Source organism: Carettochelys insculpta, chromosome 1 (assembly GCF_033958435.1).
Source record: "Carettochelys insculpta isolate YL-2023 chromosome 1, ASM3395843v1, whole genome shotgun sequence".
Classification (NCBI taxonomy): Eukaryota; Metazoa; Chordata; order Testudines; family Carettochelyidae; genus Carettochelys; species Carettochelys insculpta.
The window spans coordinates 52,386,244-52,401,322 of NC_134137.1; the positions used below are offsets into that span (position 1 = coordinate 52,386,244).

General features: G+C 44.4%; 1 protein-coding gene across 4 annotated transcripts in view; it reads left to right on the forward strand.

Annotated features, from left to right (window-relative positions):
* The window catches only part of B3GLCT (beta 3-glucosyltransferase), a 144,268-nt gene that overhangs the window by 7,706 nt on the left and 121,483 nt on the right, over window positions 1-15,079 (forward strand). For all 4 annotated transcript variants that reach the window (XM_074986181.1, XM_074986172.1, XM_074986155.1 and 1 more), the window contains exon 2: window positions 5,750-5,811. In XM_074986181.1, the coding sequence (XP_074842282.1) occupies window positions 5,750-5,811 (62 nt within the window). The remainder of the gene's footprint in view (window positions 1-5,749; window positions 5,812-15,079) is intronic.

Below are 15,079 nucleotides of genomic sequence, written 5' to 3' on the forward strand. Positions count from 1 at the left end.
TCTCAAATGGATCTGAGGACTTGCCATTTGAAAGAACAAAGCCAGTCATGTCATCATGGAACAGGCGTAGGAGGTTAACGAATCTTCTCGGGCAGCCAAGTTTTGACAGGATAATCCACAGGGCTTCTCTGTTGACAGTGTCAGACGCCTTGGTCAGGTCTACAAAGACAGCGTACAGATCCAAGTTCTGCTCTATGAACTTTTCCTGGACCTGATGAACAGCAAAGATTATGTCAATGGTGCTGCAGCCTGGGCAAAAACCACACTGTGCCTCTGGTAGGTTCTCCTCTGAGATGCTGGTGATAAGACGGTTGAGGATGACTCAAGCAGGATCTTCCCAGCAGTACAGAGAAGGGAGATGCCCCAGTAATTTTCACAGTCAGCTTTGTTGCCTTTGTTCTGGAAGAGCAAGGTGATTGTGACATCCTTAAAGTCTTTGGGCAGGTCTTCTTCTTCCCATATGCTGATCAAGATGTTGTGAAAGTCTTCAAGTGACACTGGTCCTGCCGCTTTGAAAATTTCAGCAGGGATACCATCCATCCCAGGGGCTTTGCCAGAGCTGGTCTGGCTTATTGCCTTTTTGACCTCATCCATTGTAGGGGGCAGGTCAAGACTGTCTATTGTGGGTTTCTGAGGGTCTAGGGCCACAGGGTCGACAATGGAGAATCTGTTGAGAGGGTTGCTGAGGTGCTCTCTCCACTTATTGTTGATGCTGTTCTTCTCCCTCAGAAGGGTCATGCCATCTGCAGACAGGTGAGGTGCAGTACTTGGCTTTGAAGATCCATATATAGCTTTGATAGCACTGAAGAACATTTTGGAGTTCTTGGTGTCAGCGTAGTATTGGACTTCATCAGCTTTACTTTCCCACCATTCATCTTGCATTTTGCGAAGTGCCGTTTGCGCCTGGCTCTGAAGGTGTTTGAAACGATCACGTTTGGAGATTGAAGACTGATAGTTTTCCCATGGCAGAAATGCATTCTGTTTTTCCTCTAAGATCTTCATGATGGCTTTGTCATTTTCATCAACCGGTCTTGGTGAACTGTCTTTTTCAGTCCTAGTGTTGACTTGGCTGACTCCGTCACCAGGGTTTTGAACTGGTCCCACTTTTGTGTTTGGTCTCCAGTCAGAGGTCCATGGGACGTCAGCACTTCGTCAAGGCAAGCTGCAAATTCCTCATGATGACCAGTATGTTGCAGCTTCCCGATGTTGAAGGAGGGTCTGACAACTTTGAGCTTCTTGCGGTGCAGTGGTGTGATGTGCAGCATAAAGACTGATCTGACGAGTCTATGATCAGTCCAGCACTCGGCTCCTCGGACAGCCCTGGTGATCTTAACATCTCGCGTGTCCCGTCTGCGACTGATGACATAGTCAATCAGGAGCCACTCTTTTGATCTCGGGTGCATCCATGTGGTCTTTTATTTATCGGCTTGCCTGAAGAGTGTGTTGGTAATCGTCAGGTCGTTTTCTGCACACAAGCTCAGAAGAAGGCGGCCATTGGCATTCATGTTACCAACACCATGATGCCCCAACACCTCTTTCCAGGCCCTACAGTCCTTGCCGACCCTGGCATTGAAGTTACCCAACAGGAGAAGCTTGACACTAGGAGGAGTTGCTTTCACAAGATGGTAATGGTCCTCATAGAAACTTTCTTTTGCTTTGTCGCTGCTAGTTAGTGTGGTGGTGTAAGTGCCGATGACCGTAACATGGCGAGAGGTGTTGAGGGGAAAGCGGAGCTTGATCAGACGCTCACTGATGCAAGCTGGTAGGTCAGGAAGCTGGTGCAGAAGTGATGTCTTGATGGCAAGTCCCACTCCATGGATTCTGTCTTCATTTTCTGGCCTGCCTTTCCAGAAGCAGGTGTAACCTCCTTTTGGTTTGCAGATGGAGCCTTCCTCTGCCAGTCTGGTCTTGCTCAGAGCAGCTATGTCAATGTTATAAAGTGCCAGTTCTCTTGCTACGAGGGCTGTTCTTCTCTCAGGCCTCATAGCATTCTCCCTGTCCAAGAGGGTGCGAATGTTCCATGCTGCAAATATCATCTTTCTTTTCGCTGTTTTTCGACCACTGTGAGGGTAAAACTGCCAGCTGTGGCATATTGGCCATTTTGGTTGGGACAATCAATTTTTGGGACACCTTTTCTAGTCCCCTCCCTCATTTTGAGGGTGAGCAGTGCTGTACCTAAAAAGGCCTGTTCTCAGTCGCCTGGGATGCTGCCGAACTCCTCTGTCACCCTGGGGTCAGAGTTGAGCGACCAAAGTCCACAGGCTGTCTACATGCAGGTTTGGAGCTAAGACTCCCAGTGGTCACCTCCATCTGTCGATTCGCCCCTCCGCCATTGCCACAGGACTTTGAGGTAGACAGAAGTGATGAGAATGTGCAAAGAACCTGTGCGGGAGAATGTTTAAAGTGGAAAAGCCGTTGCTCAGGGGCAGTTCCACTCTCGACCTCAGAAGCCTGGTTCCAGTGGTACGAAAAGTCGTCATGGCTGGCACTTCCTAGGCTGCGGTGGGTGGCCATGCCGTCTTCGGTGCCTTGTCATGCCCTTTGCGCTCCACAGAGCATTGCAGAACCGCCTTCCTGGTCATTGGATCTTGCTGTTGAGCTCATCTGCCCAGTCCGCTGGGGCTAACTTTACATGCTGGGATAGGCAACTCCCTGTCTCACCGCAGGTTTCAGACCTGCCAGCTACCCTCACCTGGTTTCGCCTGCCTGTCAAAGTGGTTTTATCAGGGTGTGGCCGCTGCATGTTACAGCTTCTTGGAGCCACAGGTGAGACCTGGGTGCCAGGTGGGGACCAAATGTGCACGAACTGCCCCGAAGAGACACAAGTCCCCACACCAGAGGTGTTACTCCTCCCTGGACACCCCATACACCCCATAAATTGGCTTGTATAGCCTCTCTGTGCTGGCGGGAGCGAGCTCACCCACCAACATAGCTGTCACTGCTAGTGGAGAAGGCTTTGTTATGTTGGTGGGAGAAGCTCTCCAGCTGGCTTGTTGCTTTGCACACTGGGACCTCTGTCAGTATAACTGATGTCACATAGGGTGTAAGGTTTTTCACACCCTTGAGCCACAAGTTACAACTGTCAACCTTCTGTTAATAGCAGGTGACTGCCAGAAGGGCCACGTTCAGTCCAAAGGGATTCTGTCAGTAATGCAACCAAAGTGGCTCGTGCCCTCACCCAGTAACTGGGACAACCTCACCCTACCTGCCGGGTGCCCGTAAAGGTAGCTCTTCCCCTCTTGCAAGCACACAGTCTGAGATAGAAACAGTAGCCTAACATAAATTTACACTGTGATAGAGGCAGCATTCCTAAACAAAGGGAAGGAAAGGAAAATCCCATTAAGCAAGACACTGTCCCCAGAGTCTGCTGTGCCCAGTCCCTTCCTTAGAGCTCTTTATCTGCACACCCCGACTTACCCAGAGCACCTCCACCTCAACTCTCTGCTCTCACTCCCAGCACAGTCTGGTCTATATGAACCCAAAGTTCACAGGTACATCAGCATGGAGTCTCTTGCCACACTTGCTGGCCACCAGCGTGCTGCACTCTGCTCGCCTGCTGCTTTGTGGGTTTGCTTCTAGGCAAAACACTGTGATTTCAATTCTCTGTGGCATCAGCTGCCTGTGATCTCAGCTTTCAGCAATCTCAGCTCTCAGTGGCTTCCAGCTCTGGGCCTAGCCACAAGAATCTCCATATCCACCAGGATAGAGTCTCACTGGATGACTACAGACCCCAGCGTTAGTCTGGGCTTTAGTTCTATCTTTGAACAGTGGGGGACAGAGGAAGTGGAGGAGGACTAGTCAAACAGGACTTATGGTTTATGTCCAAAAGGCTCCCTGGCCAGCCGTTCAACCAGTATCCCCTTCCCCATCACAGTGCTCTGCTTAGGGGAGCCCTGTGTGAATCACATCTTACACGGCAGTGATGACCACCCTGAACCCCCACAATAATTTCAAGCATTTGTGATATTTCACAACTCTACACAGATGATAGCTTAATTTGTGACTTTACAACAGCAAGTTGTTTACAATAGGCAAAACAACACTGCTTCACCTGCTACTCAGCAGCTTTTGCAAAACAAAGCAGTTCCATGTACACACCCTGCAACTTTTCCATTTCAATGTGAATGATCTCTAAAGAACCCATTCCTCAGAGTCCTTCAGCAGGATTGAGCTCCTGCTGCCACTTTCGTCACATACTGACAGAGTGGGTAGTGTAGATATGGCCTTTCCTGTTCATTAGTAAAAACTGACGTTACCCAAACATATCGTATCCTTTCAAAAGAGGAGTGCAAAATGATTTCTTGTTCTCTGATTTGAAAATGACATTGTGTGGGTAGAATCTGCACTAATGCGGAGTCCCACTGAATCCCATGGGTCCTCCCACGTGTTAACCTCTGAAAGAACTTGGTGCTTAATAAAATCAAGTCTTCCACCTTAGGTATTTTGGGCTGGCTGCTTGGCAATGTCTTCTTGTCTTAACTGGCAGGAGTTAAGAGATTAGTGTAAAGAGTGGCTGGAATGTCATTGAGAAGCACAGCTCCTAGATCTTTAAGGACATTTGGGCTCCATTTTAAAGGATACAGGGCTATGGATAACCAGAGATGAAAAAAAATAAAGGAGTTGGGATACTCCTGTCTAGTCTTTCTCCTAAATGACAAGGTGCCTACCAGTGGGATACTATTTTTCTGGTATTCCGTCTAAGCGGATATATACAGAGTATGTTTTCTAAAACTTCATTCTAGACTATATTTGTTTAAAAATTGAAATAAGAAACTTCATCTGACCAAGTAGAAGGTTTTCTTGGTTTTGCAGGAAATAGTAATTGTGTACTATTTTATCAAGACGACTGGAGACTTTGAATCCTTCCTTAAATTATAGCAGCTTTGTTTCAGAATACTTTAGACTTCACTGTCACTTTTAATGAAAAAACCTTCACAATCTTTACAGAGCCGTATCCTCCTAAGTTAAATATAATCTCCATTTTACATGCAGCTAAACTGAGACATAATTGGCTAAAGGGCTACATTGTGAAAGGAGCAATCTATATATTTTTTCCAAATTTTAAATAATTAAGCTCAAGAAAAAATAATGTGTGCTCATAAGGCAGTTTCAGCTTACCAGTGAACAAGGATTAGAGATAATATTAGGTGAATCCAAATTTAGAGTCTAGGCCTCTGTGCATCTCCTCCGCTAATTCCTAGTTGGACCTCCTTTCCCCATGCATTAGAAACCGCCATAGTGATCTTCAGAGTATGTGAGTAAAGAGGTATGATGGCCCTCACCAATTTTAACAGTTTTACTCCAGCTCCTGACAGTATTTGAGTGAATTTGTATGTGAATTTGTCTGCACCCTGGATATCCAGTGAGTCTTCTCTATAAAAAAAACTCAATCCCTTCACCTCAGGGAAGAGTGAAATCTTGGACTTCCCCTGTGATAACACTTTGTGCTATTGTCTGAATCACTGGATTGGCCAGATGTGTGTGTTCTCTTTTTAACGGCAAAATCAGTTGGCTTCACATCAAAGAACAATTTTTTGTTCAGAGATGTAAGAGAACAAAATTATCAGGCTACTGCAATGCAGCTTCTCAAACTGCAAATTGACTAGTGGTTGAAAAGATTATCACACATGTTCCCCACATTAAGCGACTGTTACTTAAATTGCCTTCTTGCGTTGTATATTCAGAACTTTGTTCAGTGATCAACTACTGTATTTGAAACAAAATATTGTCTGCTTTTATTGTTTTCTAGCTTTGGCTGTAAGTGTAGCTGCTGAAGATGCTAAGGAACAGATTGAGCGACTGTTATCACAGGTAGTAATTTCTAATTTTGTTACAGCACTCTATCTTACAGCTTTTTCCACCCAAAGTATTCTCAGAATCACCACAGCTGATCCTATATTGATTTTATTCATTTCACTCCTTTCTTAATATATTTTGATGTTTTGTGTATTAGGGTGTATAGCTTTATTTTATTTTATTTAACACATCCATTTTTAACAGAAATTTTATAAAACTTGTTTTGCAGCATAGGCATAAATTTAATATATACACAATAATAAATTGTCCTGTGGAAGTCCCAAATCTGTATTGCATAGCTCTGCAAATGTCAAATTCCTTAGTTTTGTGATACTGATGACATGTTGTGATTGTTACTTTCTTATGCTGTCTTCCTATTCTGTCTTGCCAGTTGGTAATACCAGTTTGTCTTTCATTATCACCTGTTAAAGTAGATTTTGGTGTAGGAAGCAGAATGTTTTGGTATGACAAGGAGCCACGATATAAATATAATTATTATATTAAGTCACTCTTTCCAAAACTTAAAATAGTCATGTACCTCTTTCAGGATTTTGGCCTTATCAGCGTACACCGTCTCGTGGTGCCATCCCCATGCTTTTTCTAATTTTTAGTAGTTTATTTTCTGCCACGTACCCCTTGAAATCCTTTCGAGTACCTCCAATGGTACATGTGCCACACTTTGGGCTTGTCTGCATTAGCCTCCTTCTTTGAATGGGGCAGGGTAATCAGTCCCAGTGGGGAATAGCAATGTGGTGCTACAATTCATATGCAGCACCTCATTAGGCTAATTCTCACTGCGGCAACTTCGAAGTTAGCAACTTCAAAGCATCGGCAAGCCCTACAGCTGCGGGCACTTCAAAACACCTTTACTCCCAAAAAATTTGGGAGTAAGGGCAGTTTGAAGTTGAGCGGGTTCTTCGAAGTTCCCGTGGCTATACGGCTTGCTGGCACTTTGAAATTACCAACTTCAAAGTTCCTGTGGCGAAAATTAGCCTAATGAGGTGCTGCATGTGCATCGCAGCACCTCATTGCTATTCCATGCTTGGGCTGATAACCGAGGCTAGTGTAAACAAGCCCTTTGGGAAACACTATATTGAGTAATTGGAGGACAGGATTTTTGTACTACAGACTTTTCATGTACTAATATATATGCATTCTGGCATGGAAGCTAAGTCATATTTTCATTATGCTCAATTGCTTTTTTGGTTTGGTTACGTCCAATGCAACATCTCAGTCAAATATAGAATTAAAAGAAACAATGGAAATCTTACGTCCATCGCTTTCCAGGATTTGCTCTTTACTTGCTATGCTCATTATGAAATCCTTTCCCTTAAGTTAGAATTCCAAAATCTTCACTCAGATTAATCTATTTCCTAGAGAACTGCTCGTTTGAGAATTCTGTACACTGTAATCCTCTTTAGAACAGAAATGTCCCAAGTGACAACTGTGCAAGGTTCACCATATAACCCTGCATGCTCACAAGTAAAAAATTGTTTTACATGGCAATTTTACAGGACATTCATGTACTTGGAATAATGTTGTTCTGTGGATTTATGGCAGGCAACCAGTATCTGTCTGTGACCCTGGAAAGAGAAAGTTCTTTTCGAGAAAATGTCTCAGCTGACTTTTCTGTTAACATTGTGGATGAGTGGTAACTCAAGGTCAGAGAAGGGGCCACAAAGAATAATATTACTCCCATTATGGAGGCACCTGAGGGTATGTTTACAGTATAGTTGAGAGTGCTGATTCACAGTGTAAGTAGTCAGACTTGTGCTAACTTACCTAAAGTTAGCATCCTAAAAATAACAATGTGGTTATTGCGATTTGAGCAGTGACTTGGGCTAGCTGTCCAAACTCAGGCTCAGGAAGACAGACAGGCTTTGGCTTAGATGGCTAGCCTGAGCTGCTACCTGTGCTGCAATATCCAGGTTGCTATTTTTAACATTCTGGTTAAGGATACTTGTGCTGGGGTACTACAGCATCAAGACACGTCCTCAGGGTGGTGGATTAGGGAAGCCTTCCATGGAGTGAGCTCGAGGGGTTGCACCAAATAATATGGAATAAGTTGCGTGGACCAGAAGTACCTAGCAGAAGGAAGACTCTGATTCCAAACTGGGGCAGACAGAGCTCGCTAAGCACGGGCATGTTAGTCTAGAAGTAAACTCTGATCTCAAACCTGTGCGCTCTCTGTCCAGTGCACATGTTGCAGTTCTTGTGCCTGTGCATGATGATCAGTAGAGAAGAGTAGGGTTGGAACTCACAAGCCAGCCTCACTTCAATCCATTCATATGTGAAAGTATATCTTTTGATGCTAAGGATTTACCTCTTGATGGAAGTCCAGTGGCAATCGGCAAGTGACGTTGGATGCAGCTGGAGGATACCACTGGAAGCAGTTAGCCACAAACCTGCATGTAGGTGGCCTAAGTGCGATGGTCGTTTGTCTGCTGAAAAGGAACAATAGCAGCTCCCATATCCTGCCTAGATGACAAAGCAGCCCTATTTAGGGACAGTGCTGGTTTCTTCAAAAGAAAGGGAGAGAAAACAATCCCTAAACACAGCTTCTTCCATTTGTTTCCTGTCAGTTAACAGCTACCAACTGGATATCCAATTTTGCAGTCATGTGGGAGAGTGAGTGACTAAACAGAAACTGCGCTTTGCATCCTGGAATGTACGTATGCCCACTTCTTGATAGTGATGATCGCCATGAACCCAGGACCGCAATCATTGGTAGAGAACTTGCACGTTATAACATGATACTGCAGCCTGAAGTGAAACAGGTATTTCTGGTACCAGCCAGGTTAGAGATTGGCCCGAACTAATCATATTACTGTGTGGGCTTTCCTGAGGGTCATCCAAGGCAAGTGAGAGTTGCCTTTGCCATCAAGACAGCACTAGTCCCCCAGCCTGAATCCCAGCCATGTGCCTTGCCTCACGAATGCAATGCTTAGACTGAAGCAGGGACAATGCCTTGTACTTGTTAGTGTAGATGATGAAAAGAAGCCTTTTTATGCTGGCCTGAATTCAGTGATCTCTTCAGTAACTTTTAAATCCGAGTTATATTACTCAACAATTTTAATGCTAGAGTTGGTCAGGACTTCACCACATGGACAAAGGTGCTTGCACATCACGGTATTGGAAGTGAGAACTCAAATCGCACCCTTCTTCAAACTTGTGTAAAGCATGCGCTTGCTATTGCAAGCACATTCTTCGACCAGGTGAATAAATACAAAGCAGTTTGGATGAACCCTGGTCTAAGCATTGGCATATGACTGACTACTTCACAAAACAAAAAAATCTTACTGCTATTAAGTTGACCTTACATTGACATTACATGGCACAGGCTCCTGCTCTGAACATTACATGGTATGCAGTGTTGTCTCCTTGAATCTGTGTTATCATTCTGCTGTATGCTGAAAAAAGCTGGATGCAGGAAAACTTGAAATATCTGAGACACAAGCACTGTTTCAGCTCAGTCTTGACGCTTCCTTAGTCATGAGCAATGAAGGTCTGGAGGAGCCATCCACAACTGAGGATAACTGAATTAACATTAACAGAACTGCTGCCAAAATCCTCGGTTTCCAAAAATGCAGGCACAAGGATTGGTTTGACGGCAAGGACAGAGATGCCCAAGCTCCTCTTGATAAGATCATATGACACACCTGAATCAATGATAAAGAGAATGCCTCCAGTAAAACGGCACGTATTCGATCTAAGCAGGAGGCACAAGTCAAATTACAGCAAATGAAAGAGGACCAGTGGAAATACAAAGCAGTTACACTTCAGGGTACAGCCAATAGACATGATTTTAAAGCATTCTATGATGGGCTGAAGGCAGTCTATGGGCAATGCATTGCTGGCTCTACACCCGTGCACTCTGCTGATGGCCTCACTCTGATTATAGATGGTGCTAAAAGCCTTGGCCACTGGACTGAATTTTTGCAAAGTATTGAACCAGACCTCACCTTTTGACAGCAGTATTCCTGAAGAGATTCCTCAGTGGGCTAATGATTCACAGCTGGTCATACACCAACTCTTGATGAGGTACAAAAAGCTGTTAAACAGATCAAATCCGGAAAGGAACTGGGCAGTGATGCAATTCCATCAGACACTTACAACGCTGCTGACAGCCTGCTGATGTACAGTTTCACCCATTTTTTTTTATCGCCATTTGGCAAAATGAGTTAGTTCTCCAGGACTTCAACGGTGCCCTCATTGTACACATATACAAGAAAAAAGGTGACCGCCTTGCTGTGATGATCGCCTGGGCATCTCTCTCTTCCTCATAGCTGGTAAGATCCTGGCCTACATCCTTTACAATTGGTTTTCAGTACATGTGTTTAAAAATGGCACTGCTGACATGATATTTACAGCTAGACAGGTACAAGAGAAATGTAGAGAGCAACATCAGGGCCTCTGTGATTTTTATCAACTGAACCAAGGCATTTGGCGTGGTCAACAGAAACGGGCTTTGGAAAGGACACAGGCGAATTGGCTGTCCTGAAAAATTTATCAACATTGTTCAGTCTTTTCATGACGGTGTGCTAGGTCACGTCCTTAACAATGGAGAGACTTCAGCACCTTTTGAAATATCAAACAATACAAAGCAATCATGTGCCCTTCTCTCCTTTTCAGTATTTACTTTTCAATGATGCTGCTAGTTGCTTTCAAGAACTCCGTGTTGGGCACATGTATTCAGTTCCAAACAGATGGTAGTATTTTCAAACTCTGGAGACTTCAAGCTTGCATCAAAGTGTTTACTACAACTAACCATGACCTTCTGTTTGCTGATGACTGTGCATTGTTAGCTCATTCAGTCAAGGATTTACAGGAGCTTTTTGGTTGCTTTGTTATTTCTGCTTGCTGCTTTGAACTCACAGTGAGCTTCAGGAAAACAGATTATGCCTCAGCCTGTTTGGAAAGAACCCAGCACTCCAGTGATGGCTGCTGCCGGCACCATTCTTAAGGCTACTGATAAGTTCTGCTACCTCAGAAGTATAGTGTCCTCTAGCATGAACAGGGATGATGAAGTATCTGCTTGATTAGCCAAAATCAACACTGCCTTTGGAATATTGACCAGATGCCTGTGGAATGACCCTGGTGTTACACTCTGTACCAAGATGGCAATTTATCAGGAAGTTGTCCTGAATATGCTGCTGAATGGCTTAGAGTTATGGACAATATATTACTGTCAGGTTTTGAAACTCAAACAGTTCCATATCCACTGTCTGAGGAATATTGCCCACATGAACTGGTGGAACAAAATTCCCAACATGGAGATTCTTAAGCTGTGTGGTGTCAAGGGCATGGAAGTAATGCTAATGAAAAACAGTTTTGCTGGATTGGTCATGTTATGGGGATGGAGGATACATGGATTCCAAAGATGGTCTTCTGTAGCCAGCTTGCTCATGGAAAGCACTCTATTGGTGGTTAGTATAAGCACTATAAAGACCTCTTTAAGGCCAGCATGAAGTCATGCAGCATATCTCCCAGTGATCTGAAAAATCGAGCTTAGAACAGATTGTCCTGGTGCGAAACCATTGTACAGGCTCTCAAATGCTTCGAGAGTCAATGTGTCCAGGCATTACAGGAAAAGTATAAGACATTCTTTTCAGATCCAACACCTGCAGTTGGTGGATTTTTATGTGACATCTGTAATCATCTCTGCTGATCAAGCATTGGTTTAGTCACTCAACAATGGCATCATAAAAGATGAGATCCATTGACTGATGGCTCAGTCCACACTAGTCAAGGTGGTCAAGCTAGCATGAGTTTGTCTGCCTGTACTGGTGTAGCCAGACAGAGCCCCCCCCCACCTTTTACTATACTCCATCTTGCTTTCCTTAGGTGCTTCAGGCACGAAAGGGTTAAAAGGAACGGCCCTGTCTTGGAATGCCTGAGAGTGCAGATGTGCTTATCTCCTAGCACAAGTCTTTGATGCTCCAGAGCCAAAGCCAGACTGACCCTGAATGGGCGGAAACCAGACAACAAAGAACAATGGACTAACAGACCGCCAGGGCCTCGGGCTGCCCTTGACTGGTACCAGTGATTAATATGCCCATTTGGTCCCAGATGGAGGAATCTCCAGCCCAGAAAGAAAAAATGCCCTAAATTGTTCCACCTCACAGGTGCTAACTAAGCCCTTGAACTCCCCGTGAGAACCAGCATCATGGGACGATTTAATTCAATTAGCACCCTTTTAGATAAGGAAGAAGCGTACGTGACCCAAGAGGTATAAGAGGAGGGTCTGGCAGACCCCTTTTTGAGCTCCAATTACCTTTGCCTGCTGGACAGGAGGGTTATTGTTTCCCGAGGTCCCAGGGGACATCCGCTTCCTCGAAGAAAGGGAAAAACACTTCTTCCCAAGTGATTGCGAGAAGACTCTGGCCACACCACATTGGTAACGCAAGGGTGCGAATAAGACCTGCTAGGTATTTTACCTTTTGCTTTTTTGCGCGCATTTCACAAGTGTAGATCTATGAATTAAAGTGTATGCTAGCTATTTGTAATCAAAGTATAAACCTTGTAACCTTGTAACCACAAGAGCTTAACTCGTTAGTTAAATAAACAAACAACTGATTAAGTGGTAACCTGACTCCTCCCGTTACTGTGCAAACTGAACACAAAACAAAGAGCCCAGCTGCTTTTCAGCTGTAACAGCCTGGTCACCGGTGAAACGTGCTGAGAGCCTGCGTTGTCATGCTGCCTCCACGGAGCAGGCTCTTGGGGCACCCGTCAGCCAACCCTGGCTGCCTGCTGCGAAGGGATTTTATCCTAGCAGTTGAAGTCTCGGGTGTAGGAGGCTCTCAGTGCAACCTTGGGGCACCCATCAGCCAACCCTGGCAGCCCACTGCGAAGGAGCTCTGTTCTAGCGGTAAAAGACTTGGGTGTTTTGGACCCTGGGGCATCCGTCAGCCTGCCAGTTGCGAAGGGACTCTGTCCTAGCAGTTGAAATCTCGGATGAAAACAATGGCATATTTGGTATCTTACCTGACCATCAGCTAACAATGACTGAGCCAACATAGTGTTCTGCTGTTTAGGATCTCTATGAGAATGAGTATGCCAGATCTTGACAGGACATCTGCATTTGAAACTTTATCTTGCCAGTTGATGTTCATAATTCTGTGGAGGCAGCAAAGATGAAAGTTGTTCAGTTTTTCCTCCTGGTTTGAGTAGGTGGTCCATGCCTCAGAACCACATAGCAGGATAAATACACATGCCTGGTAGATTAGTATCTTTGTTTTCACTGTCAGCTTAGGATTGTTCTTTTCTCATTTCATAAGTCTGCCAAAAATCATAGCTTCCTTACAGATTCTGATGTTCAGTTCTTCGTCCATGGATAGGTTTGTGGTGACAGTGGGTCCAAGCTAACAGAATTGTTGAACCACATCTAATGGGCTGTTATCCAGAATGACATTGGGTCGCTGAGGTGTCCCTTGAGTGAATACAACAGTTTTCTTCATGCTTATGTCAAGGGAAAACAACTTTCAGGCTCTGGATAGGAAATCCATCAGTGACTGTAGTGTGTCTTCATTATGAGCAACAAGAGCTGCAGCATTTGCAAAGAAGAGTTCCCTAATGAGGATTTTCTTGACCTTAGTTTTGGCCTTGAGTCTTGCCAGGTTGTAGAGAGAGCCATCTAATCTTGTGTGGAGAAATACATCACTGCATAAGTTTTGAAATGTGCAATTTAGTGGAATTGAGAAGAACATGCTGAAGAGGGTAGTGGCAAGAACACACCCTTATTTGACTCTGCTGTTCATTGCAAACGGTTCTGATGTAGATCCATTATATTGCACTGTTGCTGTCATGTTTCTGTGAAAGGATGTTATGAGCTTGAGTAGGCTGGGTGGGCAGCCAGTCTTGGTTGATACTCTCTATAGTCCTGATCAAACACCTTTGTTAAGTCCACAAATGCTATGAATATCAGCTTTCGTTGTTGTCTGCATTTTTCCTGTAGTTGTCAAAGTGAGAAGATCATGTCCATTGTTGACCTGCCAGCCCTGAAGCCACATTGTGCGTCTGGATAGACACAATCTGTGAGTTTTTGCAGGTGTTTAAGAATGACACGGGCAAATGCTTTGCCTGTGGTGCTTAGTAACAAGATGCCTCTGTAGTTGTTTCAGTCACCCTTGTCACCTTTGTTTTTATAGAGAATGATGATGTTAGCATCCTTCCTGTCATGTGGGACATCACCTGCTCTCCAACATTTTAGGAGTAAATGATAGAGGAAGGGGAAGAGCACAGCCTTGTTTGCCTTCAGAACATCAGCTGGAATTCTGTCGTTTCCTGGTGCTTTTCCACTGGAGAGAGCATCAAGAGCTTGAGAAAGTTCCTCCTCCATGGGCTCTGCATCTAGCTCAGACATTTCTGGAAGAGTTGGGATGAGGTTATCGAGTTCGGGTTGTATTGTATGCTTGTGAGAATAAAGACTTGAGTAGTGTTCCACCCATCTGGACATCTGCAGCTTTTTGTCTGTGATCACCTGTACATATAAATGCTTCAGTGGGGCGACTTTGGTAATGTTTGGTCTGAGTGATTTCTTCAATTCATCATCCCTGGTTTTCAGGTCACCCAAATCAGATGCCTTTTGAACATTAGAGCATAGATTGGCCCAATACTTGTTCGCACACCGCCTGGGTTCTCTCTGAAAAAGTGATCTTGCATGTCGAAGTTGATCTCTTGTGCTTTGAGATAGGTTCTTTATGTTATTCAGATGTGCCTTATGTTTTTCTTCAAGAAGAGGCCTAAGAATGTCAGCATTTTCATCTGTCCAGTGTTTGTTAGAGAATTTACATATTCCAAAGGGAGAATTGGCACATTTGTATATTGCATGGAGCATGTTTCATCAATGGTTTGTTCGTCAAGGTTGTGTTCCATTTTGTGAGCAAGATCATCTGCGAAGACAGAACATTTCAGCACATTTCTGGTACTGAGGCTATTGATTTTTGGCTTGTTTCATTCCTTTGTCATATAGAGGTTTTTTTTTTGGGATGATTTTCACTCTGCTGATGATCAAGGAGTGATCAATGTCACAATCCGCACTGTGATGTGTGTGTAGTTTTGATGGTGTTGAGATGTTTCCTGCATACTAGTGCAAGGTCAAGTTGATGCCAGTGACCGGATCTGGGGTAGCGCCATGAAACCTAGTGACATTCTTTCAAGTTAGAGAAAGTATTAGTGATGCAGAGCTGATTCTGAGAGCTGAATTCGAGAAGACTTTGACCATTTTCATTCATTTTCCCAATACCTCGATGACCAAGGCAGACGGGCGAGGACTGATGAT